This window comes from Eptesicus fuscus, chromosome 8, assembly GCF_027574615.1.
Source record: "Eptesicus fuscus isolate TK198812 chromosome 8, DD_ASM_mEF_20220401, whole genome shotgun sequence".
Classification (NCBI taxonomy): domain Eukaryota; kingdom Metazoa; phylum Chordata; class Mammalia; order Chiroptera; family Vespertilionidae; genus Eptesicus; species Eptesicus fuscus.
This window is the reverse complement of record NC_072480.1, coordinates 88,063,804-88,076,679: the sequence shown is the minus strand read 5'-3', so window position 1 is coordinate 88,076,679 and position 12,876 is coordinate 88,063,804. Positions and strand designations below refer to the sequence as shown.

The window sequence follows — 12,876 nt, the reverse complement described above, 5'->3', positions numbered from 1 at the left end:
ATTTAGAAATGCAAGAGGAAGTTTTAATTGCAATGAGCTTCTTCTGAGTTAATTTCACGTCATCTCAAAATATAAATAAGTAAGCACCTTTCTATACAATACTGTAGAATTAAACCATACAACTTAGATTTCAATTAACTGTTATGGGACACATCAGACGTAAGTATTCAGTAATACTATCACTAGCTCTTTCAAAATATTACAGTGTACTAGAGAGCAACATCCTATCTAATAAAAGAGTAATATGCAAATTGACTATCACTCCAACACAAGATGGCTGCTCCCATGTGGTCAAAGATAGCTGCCCCCATGTGGACACAAGATGGCCGCCACAAGATGACCATCAGGGGAAGGCATTTGGGAGGGACCAGGCCTGCAAGGGAGGGCAGTTGGGGGCGATCAAGCCTGCAAGGGAGGGCAGTTAGGGGTGACCAGGCTGGCAGAGGAGGGAAGTTGGGGGCGACCGGGCCTGCAGGAAAGGGCAGTTGGGAGGGACCCAGGCCTGCAGGGGAGGGCAGTTAGGGGTGACCAGGCCTTCAGGGGAGGGCAGTTAGGGGTGACCAGGCCTGCAGGAGAGGGCAGTTAGGGGCAAAGAGTCTGGCAGGGGAGCAGTTAGGCATCAATCAGGCTGGCAGGGGAGTGGTTAAGGGGTGATCAGGCTGGCAGGCAGAAGTGGTTAGGGGCAATCAGGAAGGCAGGCAAGCGAGCAGTTGGACGCTAGCAGTCCTGGATTGTGAGAGGGATGTCCAACTGCCCGTTTAGGCCCGATCCTACCAGGATGGGCCTAAACAGGCAGTCGGACATCCCTCGAGGGGTCCCAGATTGGAGAGGGTGCAGGCTGGGCTGAGGGACACACACCCCTGTGCACAAATTTCGTGCACCGGGCCTCTAGTTTGTTAATATTGCCCATTTTAGCAATTAGAATTTTGATCTCAAAACATTAAAAAGAAGAAAAAAAAAAGCATGATCTCTAAATAAAAAGGCACTTGTACCTCGTTTGTTCCATGTCTTAAGTGCAACTTAAACTTACCCTTTTGATGCACCTTTTTTTATGGGAACATTTTTGGCCCCTTTAGACTATCAGCTGCCTTCTCATCAGAACTTAGAGTCATCTCAGAATAGTTTGCTCATAATGAGGCAGCTAGATTCTCTCATCTGACTGGAGTTTATGGTTCACACCATTATTTTCTTTAACAAATACTTAAGTTTCTCTGTCACTTAGATTTTGAGTTTTCATTGCTTGGCACCTAAATATTTAAACGGTTGCACAGAAAACAAAAAATAAAAACCAAAACCTAAAGGTAGAATTTGCCTAAATAAATAACCTAAATTGCATTGTGCATTTTCTAAGATTGCAGTTATCGTTAGGAAAACCCAAATGGGAGAAAATTTGAGAGATGATAAACTTAATTATTGAGTAGTTATTCCTAAAAGCACTTTGTAGTGTTGCTTTATATTGCCAGGATGAAACCTAAATTAAAAGTATTGTTGTGGAGGCCCTGGCCAGTTAGCTCAGTTGGTTAGAGCATCATCCCAATACCCAAGGTTGCCAGTTCCATCTTCAGTCAGGGCACATACAAGAATCAGCCTCTCCCTCCCTCTCTTTCTTTAAATTAATAAAATAAAAAGAAAGTATTGTGATTGAACCTTTTTCTGTGTGTGTATGTGTATTTCAAGGATATATGTATTTTAAGGATAAGGATTGCTGAATTTATATCCTTCACCAAGAAACTATGGAAAGTCTTTATATTGAAAGGGACATTTTAAAAATTATTAATCCTCACTTGGAAATGGATGACTATATCTTCAAGACCAGAGTAGAATTTTCTAAGTGAGTCTTTAGTATGGTCAATGCCATAGAAGAATTTCATTATTATTTTCATAAGTATCATTTTAACTCAAAAGGTTTATCACATGTCTTAAAAATAATTTTCTTCTGTTTAGTGGCCTGGTGCCCCTTCATAATGCTTGTTCATATGGACACTATGAGGTAGCTGAACTTTTAGTAAGGCATGGGGCTTCTGTCAATGTGGCGGACTTATGGAAATTTACTCCTCTACATGAAGCAGCAGCTAAAGGAAAATATGAAATCTGCAAGCTCCTTTTAAAAGTAAGTAATTTTAAAAATTATAAAGTATAAAGTAATTATATTTATTTTTGGTTAGTATATAAAATTACATCAAGGTAAATTCTGTTATGTACAATAAGTGCTATAGAGACGCTTCCACTTTCCTTTTTGGGGATGTTTAAGTGTGGTATCACGATACTTGCATAGCTTTGAGTAGTGTCTGAAGTGCCTTCGAACTGATGTGATTAAGTTCAGATAGTTACAGCTCATCAAGGTAGGTTTTGGAAAGAGTTGAATTAGTTTGCATTGCTTATCTAATACTTATAGTATTAATATCAGAAAACATTTGTACAAGGAAAAACAAGTTTTTTTATCAAGTTTGATTTTTTTTTTTTTTACTGGCTATTTTATTATTGTTAACAAACTCATTCCTCATTATTAAACATTATTTAACTATATATCTTATAAAAACTTTATTTTAAAATCAGATTTTAATTAAAATGTAAGATAATCTAAACAAATTTATTTATAGAAGTTTTTGATATATACATGAAATAGTAGAACTAATAATTATGTGAAAATAAACAATTTTGTGTTCTTTTTAAAGGATGTGAAAAATGACCAGACATGTAGTTTTCTCTCTCTCTCTCTCTCTCTCTCTCTCTCTCTCTCTCTCTTTTTATATTTAACTAGAGAAAAACTTGTCCTGTGTTAAATATAAATAAAATTCTTCTTCCACCATTCTTATGGCATCAAATATATTATTATGAGTATTGAGAATAACACTGTATTTGATGCGCATTTCTATTATCACTGGTTAGTAAGTCACTGTGAATTCATTGTCTATCTTGTATCTTTCAAATTTCTCCAGTGGGCCAGTAGCAGACTGTCATAATAAAGATTCTTGACTTTTATTTACTTTATTTCATAGCATATATGATTAAACTCTTAAGAGCAAATTAATTGTTAATACATTATACCTAATTTCATGATAGGTGTTAAGGCTTACAATAAAAATATTTTAAAATTACCAAACTTCCTTCTGCATTTAGAATTAAGTACTTTTTCTACCTGTGTGTCTTCCTCTTTTTACTTCTTTTTCATGATATTCACTGAATATCTTTATGTAATTGAAATCTGATCAAAACTAACATCCAGACTATTCTTAAAAGAAAATGGTGTTTCTAAAGACAGTTTGGAGTCTGCGAAAGTATATTGAATGAAAAGTAAAAGATACTTAGTATTTCGCCATTTCACCATCCTTAGACTTAGGGCTTTGGTTGAGTCTTAGTTAGAAAGTTGATCCAGTATACTGCTAAGTAGGGAATTTGAAAAATAAAACAGGATACTTCCTCTGTTGTTAAAAATGCATGAAGAATAAATAACTTTCCTGGATGAGTGAAGGTGAAGTTAAATAAATAAACAAACCTGAAGAAAGATAATACAGAAAGTACAAACCCATTTTTTTTTCTTTGTAGCATGGAGCAGATCCAACTAAGAAGAACAGAGATGGAAATACACCTTTAGATTTGGTTAAAGAAGGAGACACAGATATTCAGGACTTACTGAGAGGAGATGCTGCCTTGTTGGATGCTGCCAAGAAGGGCTGCCTGGCAAGAGTGCAAAAACTCTGCACCCCAGAGAATATCAACTGCAGAGACACCCAGGGTAGAAACTCAACCCCTCTGCACCTGGCAGGTAAGCATTATGAGCATGCCTAAGCCTCCTTGTCCCTTCTTTGGTACCTGATACAGATTACTGGGAGATGAAAGGAATGTTGAGCATAAAGAGTACTACTTAGTAAATGCTTTTGATTGGCATAATTTTATATAATTTTTTACTGTAAAGTCTCTTAATTATGTAATAATAGTATTAGCTTTTAATGCAAAAAGTATTACAACTTTTAACATTTTTCCGATCCTTATTATTTATATGCAATTTTTTTTCCTTTAAACTGACATGTTTGCCTTTTTTTACTCTAATAGCCGGCTACAATAACCTGGAAGTAGCAGAATATCTTCTAGAGCATGGAGCAGATGTTAATGCCCAAGACAAAGGTGGCTTAATTCCTCTTCATAATGCAGCATCCTATGGGGTGAGCATGCTAAAGTTCAAGTCTAGAAAACTTTACTGACATTTACTGTTTTGTTAAATATATACTATGTATGAAATAAGTAGATAATTTAGCACAATTATAATTTTCTATTCAGAATGTTTCTAGCCTTCCCAATTAAGCTCAACTCTCTTTTTGGCCAAGGACCACACTTTTTATAGTACAACTACAGGCCCGATGCACGGAATTTGTGCAAGGGCCTTGATCCCAGCCCCTGCCCATTGCAGCTTTGTCTGGAATGAAGGACGTCCGGTCTAATTAGCATATTACGTTTTTATTATTATAGAAGATCATAGGTGTATAATGGCTGCTCAGTTAATACTTACTGATACAAATAATACTCTACCACAAGTAGATTTTAGAAATTATAAAAACCAGGAATCCTTTGTAGGTATGGAAATTGTGGTTGCTTATGTTTATCATCCACATTTTTAAAATAACCAAGTAAATGGTTGAGCTATTGGTATATATAGTTTCATAGAATTTGAATTGACTAGCTAAAAGCCCACAGTGAAAGTCCAGCCATGCTCTCAAAGCACTGTAACTAATCATCAGCCAAAAGAGGAAGAGGAATGTATTGGCTGCCTTGGTGCCATATGTTGGAACTGCCTGCCTGGAGTCACTATGGGCCACTTCAGGCCCAGTGAATCACACGGGAAGAGCATGAACGCTGCTGTGCTTGTCTGCTCATCCGCTTAGTCCATATTGGGTCATAAAACTCACAGATGCCAGATTGTGTGTACCAGGGGTTCTCACAGTTGGGATCACTACTGATGAGGACAGTTTCCAGGTTTGCCAACGCCTGACAAACTATAAATAAAAACTAGTCACCGTGATTTCCCTATTCTCTTACTCTCTTCTTCCTTGCCCTTCAGAATGAGAATATCCTGATCCCCTCATGCCCCCAGAAAAAACCAAGCATGTTTCTCTTCTCCCTGCTTCCCACCTTTCTTAAGTTAAATTAGGGCCCTTTTTTCATTGTATTTGTCATTTAAAACATTTTAAAGCTGGATTCTAAAACCATATTAAATGGACTGTTTCTCCTAGAAACATTCTAGGAGTTCAGTTCCTTTCCTAGGCCTGCCGGTTCAGTACTTTGTTCTTATCTGTTGTATAGAAGTGACCTGTAGCTTATTTATAGCATTGGTCAGCCTTAAATTTCAGTTTCTATTTTTGCCTCAGTGGTGTAGATATTTAAAAAACTTAATATTGTGTTTTTAGTGTACGTAGGTAGTAAAATACTCCTTTTTATTTATCACTCTTTCAGACGTTTGTCAGCAAATTTTAAAAACTTGTAACTGGTTTTCTCAAGCATAAACTATAAATTTAAAGGAAATTTAATAATACACACCATATATGTAATGCATTTTATACACATACACATAATTTTCCTTGGACTACCTAATTTTGGAAACCTGTGAAAATTAGTCTACCAAATTGTATTATTCTTTCAATAACCATGGGAGTAGAGTAAAATTAATATCAGAAACACAATTTAAGTTGTAACCTTACTGTAAAGAAGCTTGAAATTATCCCATGTTTTTGGGTTAACTAAACAAAATAACTAACATGTATCCTTCTCATAAGGAAGATAAATGACTAGGTTTTGTTCTGTTTTAAGTGATTTTGACATAGAACTATAGATGGTGCCTATTTTTATCTTTGTGTTAAGATTAGCTTTATAATGATGATATCATTCAAAATCCCGAAAATATCACAAAACATCCTATTCTCAGTAATTCTCCCCTGATTATGCTTTTTTTTGGTGGGAGGGAGGGGAATCTTCATATTGTCAAAGTAAATATGGGAGCTTTATTAGAAATTGTCTGATTTGTATTTTCTAATAAGTTTCCTCCTCTTTGTTTTCTCAAATTACCTTTCTTAAAATCAATAAGTATTTGTATTACCGTATTTTCTGGCGTATAAGACGACTGGGAGTATAAAAGATTTTCCTGGGTTAAAAAGTCGTCTTATATGCCAGAAAATACCGTGTGTGTGTGTGTGTGTGTGTGTGTGTGTGTGTGTGTGTGTGTATGTATTTTTTTAAAAGCTTTAATGGTACCCCAGGAAAAAACAAAAGTGCCTTTTCTTTTTGAAATGGGTATCTTTAAGAAAGCCAAAATTGTCTTTAGGAAAAAACATGCCCTAAATCCCATCTTGGGATATTTGTCTTCCCCTTCACCATCTCTTCCCATTCTCATGAAATTCAGTTCAGATAACTCAATATATTGAAGTTGAGCAATAGCATGAGTTAGAAATTTATTCTCAACAGATAATGTTCTTCTGAGTTAATTATCAAAAGTAATCAAGTTAGCCTGGCTGTTGTGGCTCAGCAGTTGAGCGTCAGCCCAGGAAACAAGAGGTTACCCGTTCAATTCCCCGTCAAGGCACATGCCCAGGTTGTGGCCTCAGGCCCCAGTGAGGGGTGTGCAGGAGGCAGCTAATTGATGATGTTTCTCTCTCATCAGTGTTTCTCTCTATATATCCCTCTTCCTTCCTCTCTCTCTAAAAATCAATAAAAACATATATTTTTTAAAGTAATCAAGTTATTCCAGGAAATGTATCCATAAAGAACACCAATGTGCCAGTTGCACAAAGATTATAGAATATTGGTGTTGCAGAGGGTTTCAGAAGTACTTTAGTGGTAACCAAGCTCGCATCCTTAAATGTGTATATAAGAATAAAGTTAATTTTTAATATTATCAAAAGCCTAATCATTGCATCAGTATCACCTTTGCATAATTCATTGTCTTAAGCTTGTTTTATAAGGACTTTCTAAAGAAGCTGAAACCTTTGGTATTATTTGAGAGAGCCTACTCTCCTGAAACTTTCCCCTACATTGTTTTTCATAGTCCTGCCTCTTCTTAGTTCTACTGTTCTTATTGTCCCTTTTGTTTTCCACTCTCCTTTCCCAAAATATTGTTGTTCTTAAGGCTTTATCCCCCTTGTGATTATCTTTCTGTTTCCTTTTCTTAATGAGTTCATTTATCAAGTAGCTATAGCTTTCAACTCAATATTTCAATTTGTCATTCCCCTGGAATTCCTACCTCCAGTGCCAAGCACTTAGTAGGTGTTCAATAAATGTTTGGTTGATGGGGGAGTGGGTAAGCGAATGAATAACTGATGCCTTCTTATCTGTGCTCCAACCTTTTGTGTCTGACCATTTACAGAACATCATGGCTTTGATATTTTACCTCAAAAACTTTGACATGCCAAGTGAACCTTACTATTCTTATAGTTTCACTAGAGGCCCGATGCACGAAATTTGTGCAAGGGGCTTGGCCCTCGCAGCTGTGGCACCTTGCCTCGGCCCTCGCAGCCACGGCTTCGTCCAGAAGGTCATCCGGAAGGACTCCCGGAAGGTCGTTGGGCTGTCTGGTCTAATTAGCAAATTACTCTTTTATTATTATAGATTTCTACTTAAACTTTTCCTACAAAGGACTTTTCTTCTTTCCTTCCTCTGTAGTTAATTTGTCTTTCTAAAAGCCAATATTTTTTCCCCTTCAAAATTTCTCAGATTTAGCTCTTCTTTTTCCTTCTCCAACCAGCACAGTCCACAGTTCAGGATCTCATCATCTCATGCCCAGGTTATTAGTTAATTTGTCTGCTGCTGACATTTCCTTCATCCCCCACCCCCCATGTTGTTTTGAATATGACAGACTAGGTTTTGTAAAATATGGTTTTGTTGTGTTGTGTTACTTTCCCAAAGGCTAAGAAGCTTTGAGATGAGTATTTTAATAAATAGACCAGATTACACTAGTAATGGGTCAGAAGAGAAATGTTTGTTTTTAAGATAGGCCTGAATATGTTAGAAGGCTAAATAAATTTGTTAAATTTTCCCATGAAGAATTAGGACAACAGGATAAAATAATAATTGTGGAACTGATATCCTGGAGAAGGCAAGGAAGGATGTAGTCCAGAATACAGGGAGGGAGGGAGGGTAAATACTCCTTTTATAGAATAAACGTCTTCATAGAGATCTAGAGGGAATGAAATGTGAAATAAAGGAAGTGTATGTGATGGAGCTTTACCAGGTAATCTTTCTTAACTCCTCACATCTTTTTCTTTTCTTCAGCATGTGGACATAGCAGCATTATTGATAAAATACAACACATGTGTAAATGCAACAGATAAGTGGGCTTTTACTCCTCTTCATGAAGCAGCCCAAAAAGGAAGGACCCAGTTATGTGCCCTCCTCCTAGCGCATGGAGCAGATCCAACTATGAAGAACCAAGAAGGTCAGACACCCTTAGATCTGGCAACAGTAAGTCCTCATTTCAAAATCCTCACACTTGCTTTTTATACTTTCAGAGATGACATTACATTGCAGGGCCTAGCAGGGCCTTTAGTATTGAAATGCATATTTCACTTAGAATAAGAACAGACTTCCTTCCTTCTGAAATTTTTTTAATTTGCTTTTTTTTTAATATACCCGTATTTTCCGGCATATAAGACGACCTTTTAACCCAGGAAAATCTTCTCAAAAGTCGGGGGTCTTATACACCAGAAAATACAGTACTTTAAAACTCTGTTAAGAAAAACTAAGTAGTGTAAGCTAATGTAATTCTTTTTGCCATGTTTATCTTGGAGGGAAAAGATGAATCATAGAAAAATACATATTTAGAGTGTATTCTCAAAGAATTACACTCACAAAAGTATCTTATGCCTTTTACATTAGGTGTATTACTCTAGAGCATTGGTCGGCAAACTGCGGCTCGCGAGCCACATGCGGCTCTTTGGCCCCTTGAGTGTGGCTCTTCCACAAAATACCACGGCCTGGGCGAGTCTATTTTGAAGAAGTGGCGTTAGAAGAAGTTTAAATTTAAAAAGTTTGGCTCTCAAAAGAAATTTTAATCGTTGTACTGTTGATATTGAGCTCTGTTGACTAATGAGTTTGCCGACCACTGCTCTAGAGCAACTGTTATTCATGATAATTTACCTAAGGCTTTGGGATAGTTAAAAGAACTTACTTCTGGGCAATATATTTTTCTTCTGAAGATGGGAAAATAAACTGATATACTATAGAAATATTTTTAAAACTAAGAATTAAGTTTTTGTGGTTAAATATTATTTAACTACTAAGTTAAAACACACATTATCTTCCTGAACTTTCTGAAAATCAGGGAGTTAATAATGGTCACAATAACTAACCATATTTTTAAGCCAGAAATACATTTCCAAGCCACATTCTGTTTCATGTATCTATTGCTAAGTAACAAATGATTTTAAAACACCTAGTAGCTTAACCAAAATTGAGTGAGTTGGCTTAATACAGTGATTCTGTATTAAGCCAACTCATAAGCCTGTGGGTTGACTGGGTTCAGCGAGGTAGTTCTGCTCTCTGTGCACTTCCCTTACCTGGACCTCAGCTGAAGCTGCAGTGTCCAGGATGGCCTTTCATCCTACAGGGCCTCTCTGCGTGGTATGCATCAACTCACAAGTCTAGCCCAAACTTCTTTATAGCATGGAGGATGGCTTCTAAGGAAGGAAAAGTAGAAGCTGTCAGTCCTTTTAAATCCTGGCTCAGAGCCTCAGACCATCACTTCCTCTGCATTCTATTGGTCACAGCAGTTGATGGGCAAGCCAGATTCTAGAGAAGGGAAACAGACAGCATACAGAGGAGGGATGAATGGCTGGCTGTCTTTGGGAGCTGTCTGACACCAGTTATGGCAAACAAACTATAAAGTTCATGAATAGCTAGCCAAATTAAAGTGTTGTTCCTCCAAAATTTCAGCAGATTTTAATTGTGCATTAAATCGTGTGCACTAAATAGCTCAAAAAAACTATTGTAGTTGCTTAAGTATAAACAAAATTCAGTAAATAAATATGGAAACTAGTTCTAAAACCAAGATTTAAAATCAACACTCTAAAATGTGCTTTTTTAAATGAAAGATGAAATATTTTTAACTCTTCACATCTTTATTAACTTGCATATCCTTTAAATACACATGTAATCTGAACAAATGTGTGTACACTTTTCACTTAATGTTAAAAGTGTTTTCAGGAGTCAACATAGTTCACATTCGTAGATTTTTTTTCTCATAGTTAACTCTTTTTTTTGTAGTCTGGCCAGAACACTTACTCTACTCTCAGCAAATTTCAAGTATATAATAGTGTTCTTAACTATAGTCTTCAAACTGTACATTCAGTGATCAAAAAATGAAATACTTTTTTAATTAATAGTTTCTCCAGTTCTACCTACTGAAGGAAGGGAAGAGGAAGAAATGACTAAAAACAAATAGGAGATAATGAGGCATTTACTGGAGAAAAAATTCACAATGTACTTGGTCTTTAGTGAAAAGCTTACCACTTTAAAATGTGGTATTTTTGTGTGTTTTTGTATCACTTTTAGGCTGACGATATCAGAGCTTTGCTGATAGATGCCATGCCCCCAGAGGCCTTACCTACCTGTTTTAAACCTCAGGCTACCGTAGTGAGTGCCTCTCTCATCTCACCAGCATCCACACCCTCCTGCCTGTCCGCTGCCAGCAGCATAGATAACCTCACTGTCCCTTTAGCGGAATTGGCAGTAGGAGGGGCGTCCAACACAGGGGATGGTGCAGCGGGCACAGAAAGGAAGGAAGGAGAAGGTGAGTATGCCCTGGGAATACTTATTTGGTTCTTGTCGTTTGTTTGTTTTATTTAACAGATTCCCTTTTTTTCTATTGGTAATCATTGAACACCTCACTTACAGATATCTTAACTCTCTGTAGGTTTTCATATATACAGCAGCTTATGAGAAATATGTCTTCATAGAATGAATGTCTTAGCATCTACATTGTTCTTACTTGTGTATATCTCAGTACATCAATTTCTAACCATAGTATTACTGAGTCTTATTACTGAAATATATCAGGAAAAACAGATTATTTAAGGAATGAAAAGTAAAATGGTAGCTGATAAATTTGGAATTTTATATCTACAGTTGAATATTACACTAAAAGCATTATGTTATGCACTATAATATTAAAATTAATATAAATACTACTGATTTGATAAAGATAAACTGCTTTTACTTCTCAACCAAATTCAGAAATAACTTGAAGTATCTGAATGAAATTTAGGATTATTTTATGCTATGTAAAGTCATCTGCACAGCCACCAGTGTCAGAGAGCTGTGGCTTTAAAAAATACTGGAACTTCCTTTAGATTGATAAACTTTTTTCCGAAACTTTATGTCTGTTTTAGTTGCGGGTCTTGACATGAATATCAGCCAATTTCTAAAAAGCCTTGGTCTTGAACACCTTCGGGACATCTTTGAAACAGAACAGGTAAGCTCTCTTGAGTCTTTTAATATTAAGAGTTATTTTTCACTCCTTTTTAAATTTTAATTTTTATTCTTTTGCTTCTAAACTGCTGTTTTTATACCCACAAATTTCTAAAGAAGCCAGGAGAAATCCAGTATTTTATATCTCTCCCCAAAATAGTCTAACAGATTATGGGAGTCTTTCATTGTTATTTGTCACTTCTATATAAGCAGTTTGGTTTAATATGTTTGATTACATGTCAAAACTTAGACCATGAAACTACCTCAAAAGAATTTTTTAAAAATAATCATTTTCTTTCCAAAAATTGTTGGCACTTATTCATCTCATTATTGATGGGTTATGGTGAGGAATAAATGAGGTAATTATTTTATGATTGGAGCTATATAATGGACAAATACTGTAATTTGCTGACATGGTTTCTGCTTCTTCCAGATATGTACTATACGTGTTAATTCAGAAAAGCTTAAGCATTGTATGAATTAAAGCTACCACATAGATATTAAATCCTGTTTTTACATCGATCCTTATTTGAACTGAAGTTTAGAATATTTAAAAGGAAAACAGTGGGATGTCAATAATGAAAACCTTGTGCATGGTTCCAAATTATGTTAAAATCCCATCTAGCTAAACATATAAAGGTTCCTACTATATAATGAACTGTTTGTCTCAAAGATGTATATTTTAGCACTGTTGCTTTTTAAAGGCTGTTGAAAACTTCCTTTGGGTGATTGGAAGTGAATTGCCCATTTTGTGCAGTGGAGCAATTATTTCTTAAATGGCCATTTAGGAGCAATATAGCAAATTATTTCCAAAGACTGAGTGATGAATGCTTGTTGTAATGAGATCAGACTCATTATATAATATTTCATTCTAACAATATCAGAAGAGCTCCAGGCCTAATTTGTCAGTCTTTTAAATGTTATGTACAAGTTGTAAAGGTAGAGAAGCTATGGATAGATAAAAAGTATCTCATTTGAGTTCAAAAAGGGGTATCTGTAAAAAGATTTCTCAGTTTTCCAAGGAAAGACAAAATCAAAGGCTAATCTTGTGAAGTAGTATTTGGATGGTCACAGAACCAGTTTCTTCTGAGCTGGAAAATTGCATGTTCAGCCCTCAAGAAATGTGGTCAGCCTTGATTTCACCCTGTACATTCAGAACACTGCCACTCGATGGCGGTAGAGTCCGTCACAGTTACTTTTAGTCAACCAATGAATTAGGTAATTTTGAATCATCTGCATTTATAAGGATTAATAACCAAAAATTAACAATAACTGTCTTATACAAAAATAGAATGTATGTTAGGCTTCAGGAATTGTTAAATCTGAGAATTTATAAGAGAACTTAAAATCCATCAACTCTCATCTTCAAATTGGAATTCTTTACATAGCTTCTATATAAAATGATCTATAATCTAAATATTTTTGATA

The 12,876-nt window shown here is 35.9% G+C and overlaps 1 protein-coding gene across 1 annotated transcript in view; it reads left to right on the top strand.

The window, feature by feature from the left end:
* Window positions 1-12,876, top strand: part of TNKS (tankyrase) — a 163,346-nt gene that overhangs the window by 132,780 nt on the left and 17,690 nt on the right. Inside the window, exons 15-20 of the mRNA XM_054720078.1 lie at window positions 1,945-2,110; window positions 3,547-3,766; window positions 4,054-4,163; window positions 8,257-8,445; window positions 10,534-10,771; window positions 11,370-11,452. Of these exons, the coding sequence (XP_054576053.1) occupies window positions 1,945-2,110; window positions 3,547-3,766; window positions 4,054-4,163; window positions 8,257-8,445; window positions 10,534-10,771; window positions 11,370-11,452 (1,006 nt within the window). The remainder of the gene's footprint in view (window positions 1-1,944; window positions 2,111-3,546; window positions 3,767-4,053; window positions 4,164-8,256; window positions 8,446-10,533; window positions 10,772-11,369; window positions 11,453-12,876) is intronic.